Consider the following 19,436-nt stretch of genomic DNA (forward strand, 5'->3'; position numbering starts at 1 on the left):
TTTGGTGCTGATGCTGCTGTTGCTGCTTCTTTCGCTGGCTGCACAATTGCAAAAAGATAAACTTGGCCAAAGACAGGATAAAGGAGCAAGAACTGAAGAAAAGGCTGAACTAAAAGAGAAAGCGGAAGGGAGGTGATGCTTCAGCCGTTGTTGGTTGGTGAAAGGCAAATCTCACAACAATTTGGGTCAAACAAGCAAATTGCATTCTGTTTAGTGGCTCGTTGTTGCACCCTTTTCCCTTTTCCCTCATACTTACGCCACTTTCATTTTGCATTTGTGGGTGCAATTGGTTTGGCTCCTTTGGGACTGCGATTTGCATTTGGAAAGCGTTTCGGGGGAGCAGCAAATATTTGCCCAAAACCAGAGAAAAATGGGTTTAACTGCCGCTTAAGATTTATCTGCAGTTGCTCATTAAATTGCAGAAGACCCTTTTAGCACAAGCAAAGGGGCGGGGGGCGTGGCAGTGTGTAAAGCGGAAAACGCCGCCAGACGACAGCTGGCAACTTATGCAAATTGAGACGAAGCCTTCGCGAGCTTGAGTATGTATGAGTGGAAGAGTTGGTGTGTCTGTGTGTGAGTGTGTGTGTGTAATGTAGTGGTAATGCAGTTGCCAAAGGACCCTAAACGACGAGAGCAAAGGATAAAAGCCAAATCGAATGTAAATTGCTTTTAAAGCTGAAGGAGTCGCGAATGCGAACTTTTGGAAAATAGGAACTTGATTTAACAGCGTTTGGGGCTGACGAGATTCGGATCGATCGGAAATCAATTATGCCCTTGAACAATAAGACAGTGTGAAGCAATGTTTTTAAATATTATTTTCAACTATGATAACTTATGACTTCTTTTGCCTGCAGTCTAAGTTATAGACAACGTCATTCTTAATAGTGCAGCAGCTTATGTGAAACAGCCTATTTTTATTCGTTATAAAAAGTATTTTCCTTGTTGGAGTACAGTTATCTAAAAACTAACTTAATGTAGTTTCATTAACATCTTTAAATTAATTCTTAAATATACAGTGAATTTGTTCCATCACTTATTTCTGCTGACAAACTCCTTTATCCTAAGCAAATACATAGACTCAATTTGGCGCGCTATTTTAAAGACGAGAAGGCCATGAAATGAAAGGTGGCAAATGGTTACTGTAGCTCGTGGCAAATTCAGTAGTCAGGTGAAATTGTGGCCGCACTCCGCCAAATAGCATATGTATCTCTTACCAAATCAAACTATATCACCTTGTCAAAGCGCTGCGCAGTGAAGCATTTAATCTTTTCAAAATACACGAAATACGATGCCATGCAATAAGATATCACACCCTCACACTCACACACACACACGCACACACACACCGAAACTCGGTGATGGTTTAGAGAAAATTTAATCAACGCACTTGGCGACAAACAAGACAAACAAAGGCAACAATGAAAGGCAACTTATGTGGCACTCACACACTCAGACTCGCAGGTGGATCCATTTAAAAATGCTTAGCAAACACACGCAGACAGGGGTTCACACACCCACTCACACACATCCTGCGATGGCGACGAGTCAAAGTCATTTGATATTTTTTAGCATTAAGGTTGTTTTCTCTTCGTTCCTGTGCGCTTTTCAATAACATGAAAGTTCTCCTCTCTGTTTGATGGAAAATTGTAACGACACTCCCAGACGCACAAGGCAGGCCAACAGAATAGGACAAGATTTAAAAAACAAAAAAAACTTACATCTTTTAAATATGCTAATAATACCAATTATATATGCAATAATTTACTACAAAATAATATTTTATTGTCTTTTAAGTTGAGATTAATCATTAATCTTATTTTATTTAAAAGTACTAATACCTTAACAATTGAAACGATTACAAACCCAAAAGTTAATAGTTTATTGGCTTAACAAACCCTATTGAAATTATATAAATTGGCTTCATTTATACGCTTATTTTTATAAGCTCACACGCTTGTAATACATAATAAATGCTTTTATATTTATTGATCATTTCAGCATTTTAAGTTAAATAATTTCGCATATTCCACCAAACAGCTTTATTGTTTTATGGGTATAATGATTTAATGTAGCCAAATGTGTGTTTTAGTAGAACTCCATTCGGTAAATGAGTGCTTTGTTCAGTTCTTTTTAAAAACATATTTCCAAAAGTACTGCAAATAACACTCTTTGACCGCGACTGTATCTCGCATAACAAGGCGGCAGAAACAACAATTTTCTTGTTAACTCGGAGCCCCAACACCTGCGATGTCAATGTCGCTGATGTGGTAAGCACCTTACAAGACGAGCCCGCTGCGACCGCAGAATCAGCAATGACATCAAACGTGGCTCGGAAAAGGGGAAATAAAATGGAAAAGAGGAAACCCACAGCGGTGGAAATTTTATGCGCCCCGGCAATCGGGAATCGAAATGACATTGAATGCGAATGCGAATCCGAATGCGAGGCACACATTTTCGCTGACAGTCGTCGAACGGTGGAAATCTATTGGAAATTTAGACAAATCTGCCAAAGAGCTTAATGATGTCAATGACATGCTCAGCCCACAAAACAACGCCGGGTGTAATGTTCTTTGGGCGAGCGATTCGGGTAACGTGCCAGCTGAGTCACGTACATAATTAGCCACACGGCACGTGGCCAAACGCGAAAACTACCTGTGGCACCATCGACACACGTTTGGAAAACCCGCTTTGTTGGCGACTGCGATTACCCAAGCATGAGCTTTATCCGTGCAGCAGCAACATGAACAGGAGGAACGGCAGCTGCAACAACTGTTGCACCACCCCTGCAACACGCGACTGCCGGTTGACAGGCTTCGTTTTGTACGGTTGCCAATCAGAATTTGATAGGCAGGGGCAAGCGCAGCACTGGAAACAAATATCGATTATGAAATCAGAAAGTTTATAGCCTTGAATAACTTTATTATACATAATAAGATGTATTAGAGGAAGAAGAACACAATGATTTTTATATTGCCTTCCCTTTAATAAGTAAAAGTATATTTTTGCCTAACCGGAACCCTAACCGAAATATAAAATAAACCGTTACCGATACAAAAACATCAGTACCGGTTCTGTGAAAATGCAAAACGAATATTTAACACGTTCGACAACGCCAAACATGTAAGTTTGTACTTAGTTAGTTGGTGTACTTAGTGTGAAGAAAAAGTTTCAATGTGGGAACAAAATTAATTTTTTATATAAAGTTGCTGATCGTTAAAGAAAATAACGCTTTTAAATGTTTGTTAATTATCGCTTATAATGATCACCGTCCCATACTCTTTGTATAATTTCCGTTGACGCCAATGACCTTCTTCTTGACTTTAATTACGATTTCTACCCTATTCTCCGACTGCAGCTTGAGTGGAATATTGGCCCTGCCATTCCCCGCTGTGCCGTTGCTCAGTGGTTGTCAAAGCCAGCGGTGTGTCCACCCGCACTTGCTGCACTACCCCACCCACACCATCACCCACTCAACCAACCATTCGACCAGCCCCTCGCGTTCAACATGCTAATTACTTAAGGCGACTGTCGAGGGGGGCCGAAAAGGGGGAGGGGCGAAAAAGGGCACTCCGAATGCAGAGCAGACAAAACGGCGATGAGGATAAGCCTCGCAGGGGGCTCGACTTGCGAGTCAACTGCACAGCTTGACTGCAAGGGAAGCGAAAAAAGGGCGGGCTCACAATGCCCGCATAAAGTCGACTTGAGATGTGCAGATTATCCTATGTAGGCACTTAACATGACGCAGGCGAGGGCCAGCCAGACAACTCCCAGTTACTCTCAGTTACTCCCAGTTACTCGCAGCTACTCCGAGTTCCCAGTTCCCAGTTCCAAGTCCCGATCCCAAGTCCCTGGCCAAATGGGCCAAGTCAAGTGAGTTGGCATTAGGGCAGACGAGATGAAGCCAACTAGCCGCATGTGGCAGCCTAAGTTGCACAGTGAAAAAATGTGTGACAAATGTGTGACAAGTATAATAAATTGTAATATATTATTTTATACTGTTAATCCATTCGAATTATTATTATTATTTTTGAAACCATTGTGACTAACGAAATAAATAAAGGTCTGCACTTGTAGCGTTAGCAATATTTCCAAGGAAATGTAAATGTAGTTGCAGCGTTCTTCAAGATATGAAATAAAGAAAAAATATGTGGAATATTTTTTCTATTCGTGTAGCATAATACTGTGCCTTCTGCCTCTTTTGCGCCGCAGGATGGCGGAAGCATAATAAATAAGCAAGTGTGCGAGCGGAAATATTAAGCAGTGGTTGGGTATGCAGCACGCCACACAACCGCTGCGCCACAATGAGCAGAAAGGGACTGGCACTCATTTCGCCTGTCACGACTTGAACCCCGGCATTTGGCCATGCAGCAACTGCAGCAACTGCAGAAATCCACAAATGCACAAATCCCAGATGCTGTTGCATACTTTTGAGGATGCTCCGCTTGATTGCAAAGAAAATCGAGATAGGATTCCAAGGACAAGGGAGCTCCCTGTGGATACAACAATGGATGTTCACTATAGAGAGCGAGCAGGCGAGACAGACAAGCGGAAGTGCTCATTGTTGCACTGCCAATGGCCTGAGCTAGAGATACTACCCATAATTCACAGGCCGCATGACGCAATGTCAACATTTTGCTTCCGCCAGGGAAGCTGGCAAAAAATAAGAGTGGGAAAAGTTTGTCTCCGGCTAAAGGAAAATTAAATACCCTATTCGTCAATATTATAAAATAAACTTATTAATAAGAAACTTAGTAAATGAAGTTTATCATTAAACAAACAATTGTATTAACTATTTGACTTCTTTAAAATCCTGTCTTTATCCACAACTATTGTTTCAGAAAAATTGTATAATAAAAGTATAAATTTAACTGATAACTGGATAATTTTAAAGGGTTCAAGTTATCTTTTAAAACACACATTTTTAAATAAGAAATTAAATAATTGTATTTTGTCATTTATCAATTATATGCATAATCTCTATCTCTCTCAATAAAAGTGATGTTTAAAAATTGTTTTATGCAGTATTACTTAGAAGCTACGAATATGTTTTTTATCGAATCGATCTCAAGCCTCCCATAGACATTATAATTTTATTCAAATTTTTCGAGGGTATTGACGATTCAGCAGCATAAAAGAATAATAAGGACCGTACATTTGTTGCTGGTACTTTATGCTCCAATTAGTAGCTTCCGACAACGTCTCGGAATTGGGATTCAGATTCGGATTCGGACACCGATACGGGTACGGAAAAGTGCGGGAGAAGGGCCTTCTTTTGTGGCATTTTGTGAAAACGGAAATCAAATAATATTTTCATACTGATTTATGAATCTATTTGCACAGGCAACACAGCTCAACACAACGGGCCACCGGCTCTGCTGGCCATTTGCATGTGATTCATGCTCTGAAAACCATGAATGATTATATTTACCAGCCCCGGCAGCGGCTGTGAAACCCAAGACTCTCCGAGCACAAATATAAATGACTTTGGTTGGTCAGACCGCCGGCCAGGAGTTTATAACTAGCATCAGATTATGAGGACGACTTCAAGACCCCCAGGGACCAGAAACCAGCAGTGCTCCTTTTTCCTTCCTCATCGTCGTCCTCGCCACGCAATCCTTTTTCGGTTTCAATATTTATTTGTGGCCTCAGCTGGCATTTCTCAGGCCATGCAAATTGTTTTCTAGCCCGACATTAAGTTGTCAAGCCACGGACTACCAGAGATTTTGAGCGCTCGACTCTCCAAATTTGCTCACAGATTGCATTAATTGATGTCCCCTATTCCCCATCACCATCAGCTTCCAGCACTTAAAGTGCATTAAATGAGTTGTGAGTTTGTATTTTTCTTTAATTTAATATCTGTTTGCTTGGCTAAATAAAATATTCTATAGCACGTGGCTTTGGATATGAGAAAAAATTTAAATTTCAACTCGGTATAAATTAATGTTGAGAATTTTCTTGCTAAGTTTATTTAGCAAAACAAATATTGAACCAAAATGGAATTGGCTTGGCAATTTAAAATTTGAAATATTTGTCGAACAAAAGGAGGCAAAAAACTGAAGTTAGTAATTATGAAGCCTTACGCTTCGGATAGCGCCATTTTAAATTGCGTTTTCCGAAGCGTAAGTCTTTTTAGGGCTTCCTTTATTAATTTTGATTTCCATTTCTCCCTTCAGTATCCTTGTCTTTCATGCCAGCCACTGGCAAATCAAACAAGTTTCAAGTGAGTAACTGTTTGCAAATATTTATATGAATGCACGCCTGGGGAAATGTCACCGACACGTGTAGAAAAGAGCAGATTCTGAATCAGACACGGAGCACTAAAAGTGCAAAATGAACCCGTCTGAATGGAAATGTGGATGGAATGGAGTTGTTGCCCAAGCGAAAAGTGAAATGCTAAGCCAGAAGAGTGTGGAGCAGGAAAAAAGAGCTAGTGAAATACAACTGCATTTCACACACTAACTGTCGCCATTTGTTATTGCCTTTTAGATGCTCCTCCTCAGACCAAATTCGAGTCGAGTCGAATGGCAATTTGAGACGCTGCATGTGCACAGAAAGAACACATATTACATTGCAGTTGCTGAAACATTTTCCCATTTAAAAACTTGTTTTCGAAAAAACCTTTAATTTTATGGTTATAAATTGAGCATCGCACTTTTATGAGCTTAATGAATTTGTCTAAAGAAGAAAAAAAGACTAAAACATGTTTTATTTTGATCTATTAATATGTTTACAAGTGTTTTAAAATCTAAAGAATGAAATTAGCCATATATATATTGGTATTTCACATAGTTTTAAAATGGTTTGAGAAACTGGGAAATGGGTTAACTCAAAGGTACCGGAATGCAAATACAATAAACCATGTCAAATTAATTAAATTCATTCTTAAATTCTTTGATTGTAAGCTGTTGTTTTAGACAAAGATAAGATTATTTGTTTGCAAAGTTTGCTCAATGAATGTTGTCGAAATATTATGGTTTCTGTGCATCTTTCCACGCACATTGCATCAGAACACGAGTTGTAGGGAAAGAAAAGGCAGAGCTCCAGCACGTGTCGGGACTTAGGAGCAACCTCTCCGCCCCCGATGTCCTGATGTCCTGATGTCCTGAGGTCCTGCTGCCATGGCAACTCTCTCAATTGTTGTCCGGTTCATGTATGCTCCCCCACAGCCGCACATTTCCCTTTCGAAGTACCCGCATAAACAATCGCATTTATGTGAATTTTATTTTGATTTTCTCTGCCACGCTGAACATAGGGCAAAACAGCTGATAGAAACTTTCAGGAGTAGCCAGTAAATTCATGCAAAGGAGCTTTCCCAGCAAACATTTTAATTTCAAAATGAAAACTTATATAAAAGAGGGTTTAAAAGCAGTAAAGCTTTTTTAAATTGTAGGCAGAGGAAAATAAATAAAAATTCAACTATTGAAAGGGATTTGAGAAGTGAAGGTAAATATCTGAAGCTTTAATAAATAAATCATTTGCAGGGATGAAGTAAAATACAGCAAGTTTAAAAATTGGCCATTAATTCAGGCAAATATTTTCTCCAATATTGGTTTTATTTTTATTAGGTTAATATGAAATGGGTTAATTTGAGTTTTGGGCAGGGGAGCTCGCTCAAGTCTTCCTTCCCCTTCTTCCCCTTCTTCCCCTTCTTTAAACTTAACAAGCCATATTGCATAACTTTTATTGGCAACTGCTATCTTCTTTTTGAGCAGCTGATGAAGATATATGCCCAACGAATTCTTTATCATTTAGAATGCGATTTCGGTCGGCAGCGGACAGGACAATAAATACTAATAGCCAAAATAGCCGGCAACACATAAACCATAGCCGAGGAAAGTAATTCCCACTAGAAGGACGAGTAATAATCAACATCAAATTGCCTCGTTTCGAGTTTCAGTTCCAATTTAGGGCTTCTTTTTTTTTTTTTTTGGTTTCGTTGGGTCTTTCAGCTTCGGTTTTGGTTTCATTTTCGGTTCTAGTGCAAAGACTCACTCAAGTTCATTTATTTTTATTGTTTTCGGAGCTTTCTGCGACAATTTATGGGCCAGCGGAATACAAAGATATTTATGTTGCTAGGTCTTGTACGTATAAAATGGCAAAACTTATGTATATGGCCAGCAGGAACTTTATTTTATTTACATTATATTTTTATATACAATATATAGTATGTATATATTTTATTTTCAATGGAAAGTGCAAGGGGAGAAAACAGAGTGAAAAGAGGAGAAATAAAAGCGGAAAAACGTGGTACAGCGTACACAGCGTTCAATGAGAACGAAGAACGAATAATTTACTTTCCTTTTCCCAGCTAAACATCCAGCATTCTATCTTATTTTGCACTAAATTTTAACAGGATTTAGCCCCGTCGCTTTTTGCTGTCAACTGCTAACAAGCGGCAAAGACGTCGGAGGTTTTGACCAGCCGAGCGATTCAAGCCAGGCCAAAAGGGGGGTCCACTCAGCTGAAAGGGGGCGGCTCGGAGTGGGAGTGGCATCGTGTCCATGGCGAATGAGTTTTGTCGCAAATCCGCTTACGTCCACACCGCCGCAACGAAAATTGTGATGGCGCTTCTGATGGAGATGACGACGACGACGACAGCCATGATGATAATGATCCTAACGAAGATGATGATGATGGGAAGCGGCCTTCAGTCCACCGCCCACCCCACTCCCACCCTGCCGTTGTAGCCATTTTAACTGGCACATAAATAAATTCCATAAATCTTTTGCACTTTAACGCTTCTGCTTTAAGCCAAGTCAAGTCTGGGCTCAGATTCGATATGGTCCTGTGGACAGGGAAGAATAGCAGGATTATCCTTGCACATGAAAAAACACTTATAAGCCTGCAAATATGTTTCACTACTAACTGCTTTGTGTGGTCAATCAGTTTGATAACATGTTCCTCAACAGCAAAAACCATTTTATTGCTTTCCTGCTCAGATGTTTTGAATTTTTTGAATTTTAAAATAATATAAAAAATCTTTTAATTATGTCCTTAACCCATACTTTTAGGGAATATTAAAAAATTACAATATAATATTTATTTAGAATATTTTACTAATGATTCTAACCTTAAAAATGTTATAAAACATATTAAAAATTATTATTTCCTCAACCTAATCAAAGTAGTCGTCTTTTAAACCACTCACACATACATGCACAAAGAAAAATTAATACAATCCAAAAAATTCTTGTTCTTTTACACTTAAAGCAACAAACACAATGGGTAGCTTGACCACCGAGGAATTAGACCGCATCATAAAAGAGCTCACATCTTTAAATATGGAAAATTGCTCATTCGATGAAGAGCTGATCAAGGGACTTATCCAGCAAACCCGTAATGCGATAATGAGGCAACCGATGCTCCTGGAACTAAGGACTCCGGTGAAAATTTGCGGCGATATCCACGGCCAGTTTACGGATCTCTTGCGAATTTTCCGGGCCTGTGGTTTTCCGCCAAAGGCAAACTATTTGTTTCTCGGCGATTACGTGGACCGAGGTAAACAATCGCTTGAGACTATCTGCCTGCTGTTCGCCTATAAGGTAAAATATCCGGAGAATTTCTTTCTGCTCCGCGGAAATCACGAGTGTGCCAGCATAAATCGTGTTTATGGATTTTTTGATGAGATGAAACGTAGGCATACGGTGAGATTGTGGCACAGTTTTACGGACTGCTTCGATTGGCTGCCAGTGGCGGCGATTGTGGGTGAAAGAATCTTCTGCTGCCACGGTGGATTGAGTCCCTCGCTCCGGAAATTGGAGGACATCAAGCTGCTCCAAAGGCCAACAGCTGTTCCGGACGAGGGCCTCCTGTGCGATCTCCTCTGGGCGGATCTCAGTACTACCGCCCACGGCTGGGGTCACAATGAACGCGGAGTATCGTTCACCTTCGATGAGGACATTGTGCGGGATTTCCTCAAGGCCCACGACTTGGACCTGGTGGCTCGCGCCCATGAAGTTGTGGAGGACGGGTACGAGTTCTTTGCCAACCGCCGTCTGGTCACTATATTCTCAGCCCCCAACTACTGCGGTCAGATGAACAATGCCGGCGGCGTGATGAGCGTCAGCGAGGACCTGACCTGCTCCTTTGTCATCATTAAGCCTAGCCGCAAGTACAAAGTATAAACTAATCTATCATATAATATGTCAAAATACTTTAGCAAAATGTATACTTTTTAAGAGGATTTTTTGAAACAAGTTATTATATTCTCATTAACTTTTGGGGGGGTCATGAAGTTTATGTATTGGAATTAGATTAAACTTAAATAGAATCAATTTTAGACAAATTATTATTTTTTCGAAAAATTTCACATAAATAATTATTATTTGCTTTGAATGCCAATCGATTGGGACTTTTAGTTTGTGACAATCCCGATTTAATACATTATTTTCATTGTTTTATCTAAAATACTTCAAATACTAAAATTGGAATTTATAAGCTCGTTAATAGATGCCCAATCAATTCGGACTCAAATCTAAAATTGTTCAATTTTGTCAAACTTTTGCATTTCTCATACATTTTTTTGCAAAAATCCTCAAAATTAAAAATGTGCATAGGGCATATTTTATTTGGTACGACATTCCCAATTTGATCCGTTATTACCATTGTTATGCCTTTAATGCTTAATTTTTTGATAGAATATAAGAACTTCTTAATTTGGTTTTGCAGATATCCAGTCTTATCTTAAATATCAAATGATATATTTGAGATAAATAAAACCAAAACAAATTAAGTGACATTTTCATATGTATTTTCTTTTACTATTTGCTTAAAGCCAATTCCGTTTGAGTGCTGGTGTGTTGAGCCATTGAAAGGTCAAGGGTGAGACTCTCGTGATGGAATCCTCGTCTGTATCCTGGCACACTGTCAATGTCACCTGGCTGCCGGACAGGTGACTTCAACACGCTCGTTTCCCCCATTTCATTTGCAGCTCGTTGCCGTGCTGTTTGGTCAAATGAATTTTGCATGGCGCTTAACTTTGCCCGACTCAACTGGCTGCCAGATTGTGAGGTTGAAGCTGATTCTGATGCCGATACTGATGCTGATGCTGATTTGCTGATGAGGAGGCATTCTGCAGCTTAACCTTAAGGATTCGCTGCTACTCGTGTGTGGGACAACATTTATTTGATCTGGTAAAAGTCACAAGGCAAACATCAGAGTCTGTGTGCATGCGAAACTTGGACTTGGCCCGACTGCTCAGTGTTGCATACGAAATAATTTAATACTACCCCCTATCCCTCGTCTGTCCAGAATCCTGTCCAGAATCCTTGGCATTTGGGATGCACACAGCGTGCCATTTGACTGCAATTTAATGCTCTCTCCCGTACAGTTTACTCGTCCTGTTCCTGTTCCAACTGCTGCTGCTGCCATCTCATGTTTTGCAAAATGACAAATCACATTTATTTATTTTGTGTAAGCCAGCTAAGCTTAAATATGCTGTTCTGTCCTGTGACAGTTGTTGGATTCAGTTGAGAACTGGCTGTGCAGCCAGTTTTTGGCTTGGCAATCTAAAGGGTTAAGTCGCCGCCATAATCGAATCTGGAGAAGCAGTTCTTGTCTTGCCAGGGCGAAACCCCACTGAGTAATTGGCCCAAGTGAGACAGTATCCAGGAGATACGTTTAACAGCCAGGGAATGAGCTGTAAGTGAATTCAAGATATTTATAAGGGGCTTTGGGAAATCATTGAATTATAATGCTGAAGTGTAACGCAGTTAGTTCCTTAATTTCATATGCCAAGTGTAATAATCAAAATAAAAGACTTCTGATTCTCCACATAAAAGTTTTGGGACGGCTTTTTGGCTATTTAAATAAAATCAGTCGATCATATCGGGATTGTCATAGTTGTTTCGACCGAAAAACTTAATTATTTTAGGCATATAAGTGGAAATAATGTATTAAATCGGGAATGTTATGCATATTCAAGTTCAACATTAAAAGCAAAATCTATTGTCATTCAAATTAAATTAAAAAAAAAATGTATTAAAATAAATGCAAAAATTCTACAAACAAAAAAATTAAAGCATTGAAGGCGACCAGATTGAAATTTTATTAACGAGTTTAAAGAGGTATAACATTCAATTTTTGGTCCATTATTTCCTTTTGATTAGTGAAAATAAGATATTTGTTTAATATACCCTGGGTGTTTCTCAATGTAATGACAAACTCCGACTTATAGACCCAATATTGAGGATTCTGCTGGGCCTGATCAAAGTCTATTTGAACCGCAATGGCAAATCAGTGGAAGTGGTTTAATACCTGCCGCCGAAACTGGGTCAACCACTTTGGTGTCGAGCACTTGAGAAGGGAGATGAATCTTGGCATTGGCAATGGCATTGGAAGCCCTGTGGACTGAGGACCTGGTCCCTTAATTAGCAAACAACTGCTGGATTGCAGATGCCTTGGGGCAGATGACAAATGACTGGAAAGATAGCGACAAGCGGAAGAAACACCCTTTAATGACTGATTGGGGTGAAGTTTAATTAAGGAAATGTCCACTAATGACAACTAATGGCCTTGGCCGATGTCTCCGCCGATCGCATCACCTCTAGGAAAGCCTCAGAAATATTAGTTGTAAACATGGAACATGCGACACCGTACCATGATCAATTTTCATTTGCAACGCCCCCCAAAAAAGTGGGCAAAAACACAAACACCGCTCGCACAGCTCGACTCAATCAAGTTAATGGCGGCCAAATGGGTTTTTGATGCGCTGGCCGCGCAGCTCCATAAAAAATGATTGCCAGGCCTCCGTTTTTCCGCTTTTGGACGTTCCACAACGAAAGTTGGCTTAATGAAAACGCGTGGACATTGCCGTTTAATGCCGGCCATAGTGTGTGTAACTGAGGTGGCATAAAATTTTTGCCAACTTGGCTTAGCCAGACAGATAGCCCCGCCGCGAAGTGGGCGTGCCAACTTTCTTATTGACAATTTGAGCATTCGGGCGTTAAATTCTTATGAGGCATAAGTTGCCCAGTTCCAGGCCATAGTTAATAACAGCACTTCATAAGGTGTGTCCACGTGGATGGCTTGGCTTTTCCGCTTTTCCGCATTTTCTCTGCGGTCTTGTCTTTCCTTTATTTTTCACATTTTTCGTCCAGTTTTTGTTTTGCGCGTGTTGCTGAGTTTGTTTTTGTGCTCTTGGAAAGGGTTCATATATTTTCCGTAGGTGTTTCACTAAGTCAACCAAATTAAATTAAATTGCTTTGGAATCTCTTTACAATAAAAATATGTACTAATCACATTAAGTTCTCATTAAGTAATTTAAAAGACATTTTTGAACTTACAGATAAGAAGTTGATATATTTATTCTCACACTTAAGCGTTAATTTAATATAGTACCTAGCTGAATAGTTTATTAAACTACTTTATTTTGTGTTTATTATATTAGTTGGATTAATAAGTTCAGTTTCAGTATCGTTTCTTAGAGTATCTATGCTTCGACTTGTTCTACTCTAACCACTTCTAAATTTCCCGCTTTTTCTTTGCTTTCATTTATTTGCGTTAGCTGTAGACCCTGATCCGTCAGAAACTCTAATCAAATTAATGGAATAACCGAGCGCTTATGTGTGCTTTACCACCCCTTTCCACTTTTTTTGCCAACTCCTTTCCATGTTGCCTTTTTGTTTTTGCCCAGTTATGTTTCCACTTTTTTTCGACCCAATCTTCTAATAAACTTGACTTCCGGTTGGGAAATTGCTTGGCCAAGTCCCCGAATGGCCAGAAAGTTGTTCCATTCCGTTCCTTGGCACTCGATAATGCTAATTTCGCATTCCGATTTTAATTCAATTACATGGTTTGGGGAAAACCCATCGGAGGAGGAAATCCCATTTGCTCAGCATTTGGCTAAAACCGCAAGCAAAGAGATTTTAATTAATTGCATAATCACTCAAATAAAACCACAAGACACCCCGCTCTTCCCCGGAAAACTTGTAAGTGAAACGCAAAGAAACAATCAAAATTCCAAAAGTCACCCAAGCCCCCTCATTTCCCTTTCCCTTGGCCATGAGTTAAGTCACCATTGTACAAGTGTTTTTAATATTTAATTGCTTTTTAAATGAGTCCAAGTATTTTATTGTATTTCATTTGATGATGTAAACGCTACTAACAGCACGTCCAGAAGTGGGTGCGGAGTACTGAAGAACTGAACCACAGTTTCCTTGGCTCTGGTCGCAACTTTTGCAAATTATTCAAAGCGATGGGGGGATGGAGCAAGTGGAACGTTGAAATGGAAATGGAAAAGCGGGTGGGAAAATGAGGCAGCGCCTGAGGCCACGGCAGCGACAAGTAATGGCCCAAGTGGCAATTTATCAATTAAAATTCTGCTTAACTACAAGGATGCCCAGGAAAGGAACTCAAACTCAAACTCGCAGCCCAAAAAAGAAGACGAGAAGAAGTCACAACAAGCTCTACAAAAAGCTGGAGGGTTTTCCTCCTTTTCTCTGACCAGCTTAGGGATGACATTGGTACTTAGTTCCCCGGAAAATTCCCCCATTCTTTAATGCAACTCGGCCACTCAGTGTTATTTGCCAACGAACCGTTCCATCTGCCAACAAGTGGAGTGCTAATTAAAGTCCCATAGTCCGTGATATAGTAAATAAATCTTTGAACTGAATTAGGTATATAGTAAATTGCAGTTCTGTGGGGCCTGGAGTACGAACACCGTAACGAAAGGAGCTTAATTAAATCGAGGCGGGTGACAAAGTGCTAGGGATTACGCATCTTCTAATTGAATTCCATTCGAGCAGATGCCAGTTTCGATTCTAAAAGATATCCATGAAATCGGAAAGTGTTTATTGAACCGAAAGGATTGCAAGTGGAGTAATGTATAGTTCCAACATTTTTGCAATCAGACTGCTGTGGATGCAAAATAAGATAATTTACTTGCTACACATACCTTTGTAATCAATTTGGTATTTGGTATTTGAATATAACACCTGTAAACTCAACATTTAGGAACGTTTTAATATGGGATGTAAGTTTCAAGGGCAATTTGTGAGGCTTTTTAGACTGGAAACGGGAATTGTCAAGCTGCCCTTATACGCTGGTAAAAAAAAATAAAGTAAATCCAAACATTTTGAACTATATATAAGTATTTTTCGCTTTGATTTTACAGTATTTCTATATATTTCAGACATCTATGCAAATTCGTCATTTTACTGTTTGCGGAATTTATTTTAATGTCTGAAAATTGTTTTAGTTCCAACTGCCTTGCAATCAGAACTTTGTGAGTGAGAATGCAGATAATTATCATGCTGCAAATACTTTTATAACCCATTTGGTATTTGCAACACCTTAACACCTTTACATGCAACATTTTGGATTGTTTAGATATGGGATGTAAGAAACAAGAGCATTTGTGAGGCTCTTAATTTTTTGCACTTACAGGTAAGCTTGATTATTAAGTTGGCCCCTGATTTTGTATATATTTTACTTTAATTACTAAAGGGTACGTATACAACCCCTTGGGAGTATTAAAGTTCCAACTTTAAGCTTGTGCTTATAATTAACACTCTGAGTAAAGTTTGCTACTGCCGTCTGTTTCAATATTTGTGTTTTCATTGGGTAGTTTGGTCAAATTTTTTATTTCACGGCTTCTGTTCGCTGCTCGCCCCTTTTTTGTCGCCAGTAAGCTAGGGAAAATATGGAAATTTTATTGCTCGCTTATGTTTGAGTTAATTTGGCAACAATTTTGTTGAATTTTAATGAGCGTGCGAGGAGCATAAGTCCCAGATGGGTGGAGTGGAAAGGAACGAAGTGGAGTTTGCTGTTTTCGGGGACTGATTTAAGCCGTTGACAGAGCGACAGACTGCTGACAAGGAGCCGGATTTTCCACAGCCAAGGACAAGGCAAGTTTTGCATTCGCCGAAGACGAGTTTCTAATTAAGCCGAAAGTCCTGACAACCGCCGTCAATCCGAGGCCGCAAAATTATGCGAAATCTGGCAGCTATTTACAAATTACCAAAATCAACAGCAGACTTCGTAAATCTAAAATGGAAATCTTCAATGAGCTAAATTCGCGAGAGACTGTTGCATGTTGATTCTTTTGCTAATTGTTGTGTGCCAAATTCAATTAATTTAAATGCCGCGACTCATTTGGCTTCGATGTCCGGCCATTCCGTCCGAATGTCTGATGAATTAATTAAAAACGCCTCATTTGCCGAGGCAATCAGGCGAAAGCGAAGGCGAAGAGCCTCAATCTGGTTTCTGGTTCCCGGGATCCTGGGTCAGGGGCCGAGCACCAAATTATGCGCCACTTTTGGCATTTTCATAATTTTGCTCATGAAACGTGACTTTCAACGGGGAAAGTCATTCCCATTTACATTTCTCGTGTCAGCTTTTGTTTCGTTATTCCACCGGAGGAGGAGGTTGAATTTTAATTTTAAACGGATTTTTTTCGACTGGTCCTGGCCACGCATTGTTTGTCAACTTTTCGGCCAAGGCTTACCCTTATCCGAAGGTTCGTTTTGCTTCATTTTCGTCATGGGATTTTCCGGGGGGCGGTAAAAAGCGCGTGCTATAAATTTTGTGTAAATATTTGTTAGCTCCGGACAGGACAGCTACCCGATTTTCGTTTATTATAACACTCTGCACGGAAAAAAAAACATCATGGAAATGGTTCATTAGTTCCGCATTTGTTCATGTTTAATAAACTGTCTAAATCCACTTATAGACGATAGGAATGCAATATGAATTTGTGCGGCAATAATTCAAAAGCTCACAATGTATATCCAATGTTTTTTTATAAAAAAAAAAAAAAACATTTTCAAATTACCATTGAAAGTTTAAATTAAGCTGGCATTAGAGCTGCAGTATTTACTTAATTTATAAGAATTTTTTTTTGGATTGCATCAAAATAATTGCTTCTCATCCATGCTTTAAAATAATTGTTATATTAATATTAGACTATTAGAATATTTTTCCCTGTGAAGTTTTCTATACTTTTGAAGCTTAAACACATGCAGCCAGCTTTTTTACGACTTTGATTGTTCGCACACAAATTGTAATTTTGGCCAAAAAGGTAATTAAGCTGGCGAAATCCAATTAAGTGCGACGGAATCTCAAATTGAAATCAGTTTCTTGTGTCTGGCGCCCCATTTGCACATCATTGTGTAAATCATTATAAAAGTGAGGCATTAAATTTTAATAGTCCAATGCGTTGGCAGCAACTGTTTATGGAGGGCCATAAAAGTTTTAGTTTGCAGCGGCTCGACAAACGGAATGCAAAGCAGTTAAATACGTATAAATACATGTACTATATATTCAGCTGTGTAATTGCAGCACTTAAATATTAAACGCTTTCCCTGTCCCCCTTTTCTGTGTGTGAAGGCTGATGGAAAATTGAAAATTTGATGTATACGAAAGTGTGAGAGAGGGGCAAAAGCGAGGGAAATACAGGGGAGTTGTCTCGCATTTCCAATTTGGACTGCTACGTAATGGACCTGACAAAAGGCAAGCACTCGAAAACAGTATTAATGCCCAGCACATTCAAATGAGCGTATTGGACTCGATTAAAATAATTAACATTTGAAATAATTACAGCCCTGCGTCCAGAGAAACAGCACAATCCAACCGGCACTCCTTTGTAGGATTTAAATTATTGTTATATTTGTATTATTATATGCACTTAGGCAAATGCATAATTCTGTTTGCATTGACCTGTCAGCATTTTAACTGCAAACTAATCAAGCCGAAAATAATCTCATTCAAAATCAGCATTGAATTTTGGCCAATTATGTTGTATAGCCAATGCAATTGGCACTTGGGCGAAAAGCACAAATCTAACTCAATATTATGAAGTTCCAAGGCTACATTTTAATCGATCAAGCTTGCTAAGGGAACTCTTTTTAGAGCCAAAATAAAGAAATCACAAATAGTCGAAGCATAGATAAATATTTCAGAAAGTCCATAAGCTGATATACTTTTCAACCTAAGTCCACGGTATTTTTAAGCCGTTTTCTGCCCATATTTTATGTCAGGATTTTTGGAGCATTTTTTTTGTTTGTTTGATTCGTTTTGACTCTTTTGTTTTTACGTCCTTTGCACTGCATTCAATGTTGTGCACTCAATTACTTTATGTGAATGTTGCGGAGCCAAAACTGAATGCAAAGCGAATGCCCTCAACGTGAAAAAGTGAAAGGGAGAAAAGGAGCAGAGACCGGAAAACAGAAAACAGAAACAGAAAACCACTTTCTGCCAACGCTGCGCTTTTCATAATGGCGAAAATGTTACAGAGGTGGAAAATCCAGGGAGGACTGAGGGTATTGGGGAGAAAAACTGTTGCCACCCGGCGCGGCTGAAGCGCATAAATTGTTAACGCATGATTAGGTTTTGATTTCACTAATTAGATTTATTCCGCATTAAAAACTGAGCACCACCACCCCACTCCCAGTGTTATTGAATGGAAATTAAAAACTTCAGCTTGACTGGATTTTCCAGAATGTTTCGACCTTTCATTTACCCAAACCCGAGCGAGAAATGGAGAGGTAGCTATCACACGTAAATATCTTTGATTGGCTCCGTTTGCCCGGCGATTTGCCAACATTTGTTAGCCCAGACACTCGGGACATTTGAGCCGGTCCAAAACCAAGACTGAATCCCTCACTGGGTCGTGTGATGAACTGGCAATGTGTCAGGACTGCGTCCACGTTCAGTCCAGACTCCGGACTTCAGAGACTCAGAGACGGGGAGGCTAATGGCCCTCAAACGACCGGCCATCAGTTGTTTATCTCACTGGGCCACCCTAAAATGTGGGCGGCTGTGTTGGCGTGGCGGTAGGTTTTCCAGAACGTCCTGCAGCTGCTGCGAGGGGCTGACGCATGCATCAAAGTGACGCTCAAACTGAAATTGAAGTTGTTGCCCGCTCAAGAAGAGATAACTTGGCCCAAAGCAGGTCAAACCAGCACTACGAGAAAATGCCTCGGAAGTTCATCCGGTTTTTTCAGTTGGATTTTCAGATAGATTTATAATAAATGATACATTTGAAACCAAGTGTCTTAACTATCGGCAGATTTCGTAACAAATTCATTAAACTTTCGTCTTTTGAATATATTGTTGCATGATTAAATAATGTGTAAGTAAAAATAAAAGCTGAAACTGATCTCCAAAGTTAGTTTTGAGTCAATTAAATCATTCTTTGATTAATGGACAAGACAAACAAAATTATAGTTTTTTATGCTTTTCGAGATTTAATATGTTTATTTTTGGCATAACTTTTTTTAGTGTGATGATGCCTCTGTTGTCTAAGTGTACGAGAAAGCCATTTATTATTGCATAAAGAATGACTTTCAATTACTTGCAAGTGAACAAACTTGCTTCCAGCACATTGACATTGCCAATAAACTTGTGCTTAGTTTTGTGAGAGGGGCCGGGGCAGAACAGCTGGAGTCCGCATTAATTATGCCATTTTAAGTCGGGCTTAGAGAGCAAAATGGGGGCGT

At 39.5% G+C, this 19,436-nt stretch overlaps 1 protein-coding gene across 1 annotated transcript; it reads left to right on the forward strand.

Moving 5' to 3' along the window:
* The first annotated feature begins 9,139 nt into the window (after window positions 1-9,139).
* Window positions 9,140-10,181, forward strand: LOC108144237 (serine/threonine-protein phosphatase PP-Y). The gene has a single exon (XM_017268917.2). It carries the CDS (start codon window positions 9,222-9,224, stop codon window positions 10,122-10,124), a length of 903 nt encoding a protein of 300 aa, XP_017124406.1. The 5' UTR covers window positions 9,140-9,221; the 3' UTR covers window positions 10,125-10,181.
* Window positions 10,182-19,436: the final 9,255 nt, after the last annotated feature.

This window comes from Drosophila elegans, unplaced genomic scaffold (genome assembly GCF_018152505.1).
Source record: "Drosophila elegans isolate 14027-0461.03 unplaced genomic scaffold, ASM1815250v1 contig_183, whole genome shotgun sequence".
NCBI lineage: Eukaryota > Metazoa > Arthropoda > Insecta > Diptera > Drosophilidae > Drosophila > Drosophila elegans.

Excerpts from the sequence above, each read along its gene's own strand:
- LOC108144237 (XM_017268917.2), top strand. The coding sequence starts at position 9,222 with ATGGGTAGCTTGACCACCGAGGAATTAGACCGCATCATAAAAGAGCTC.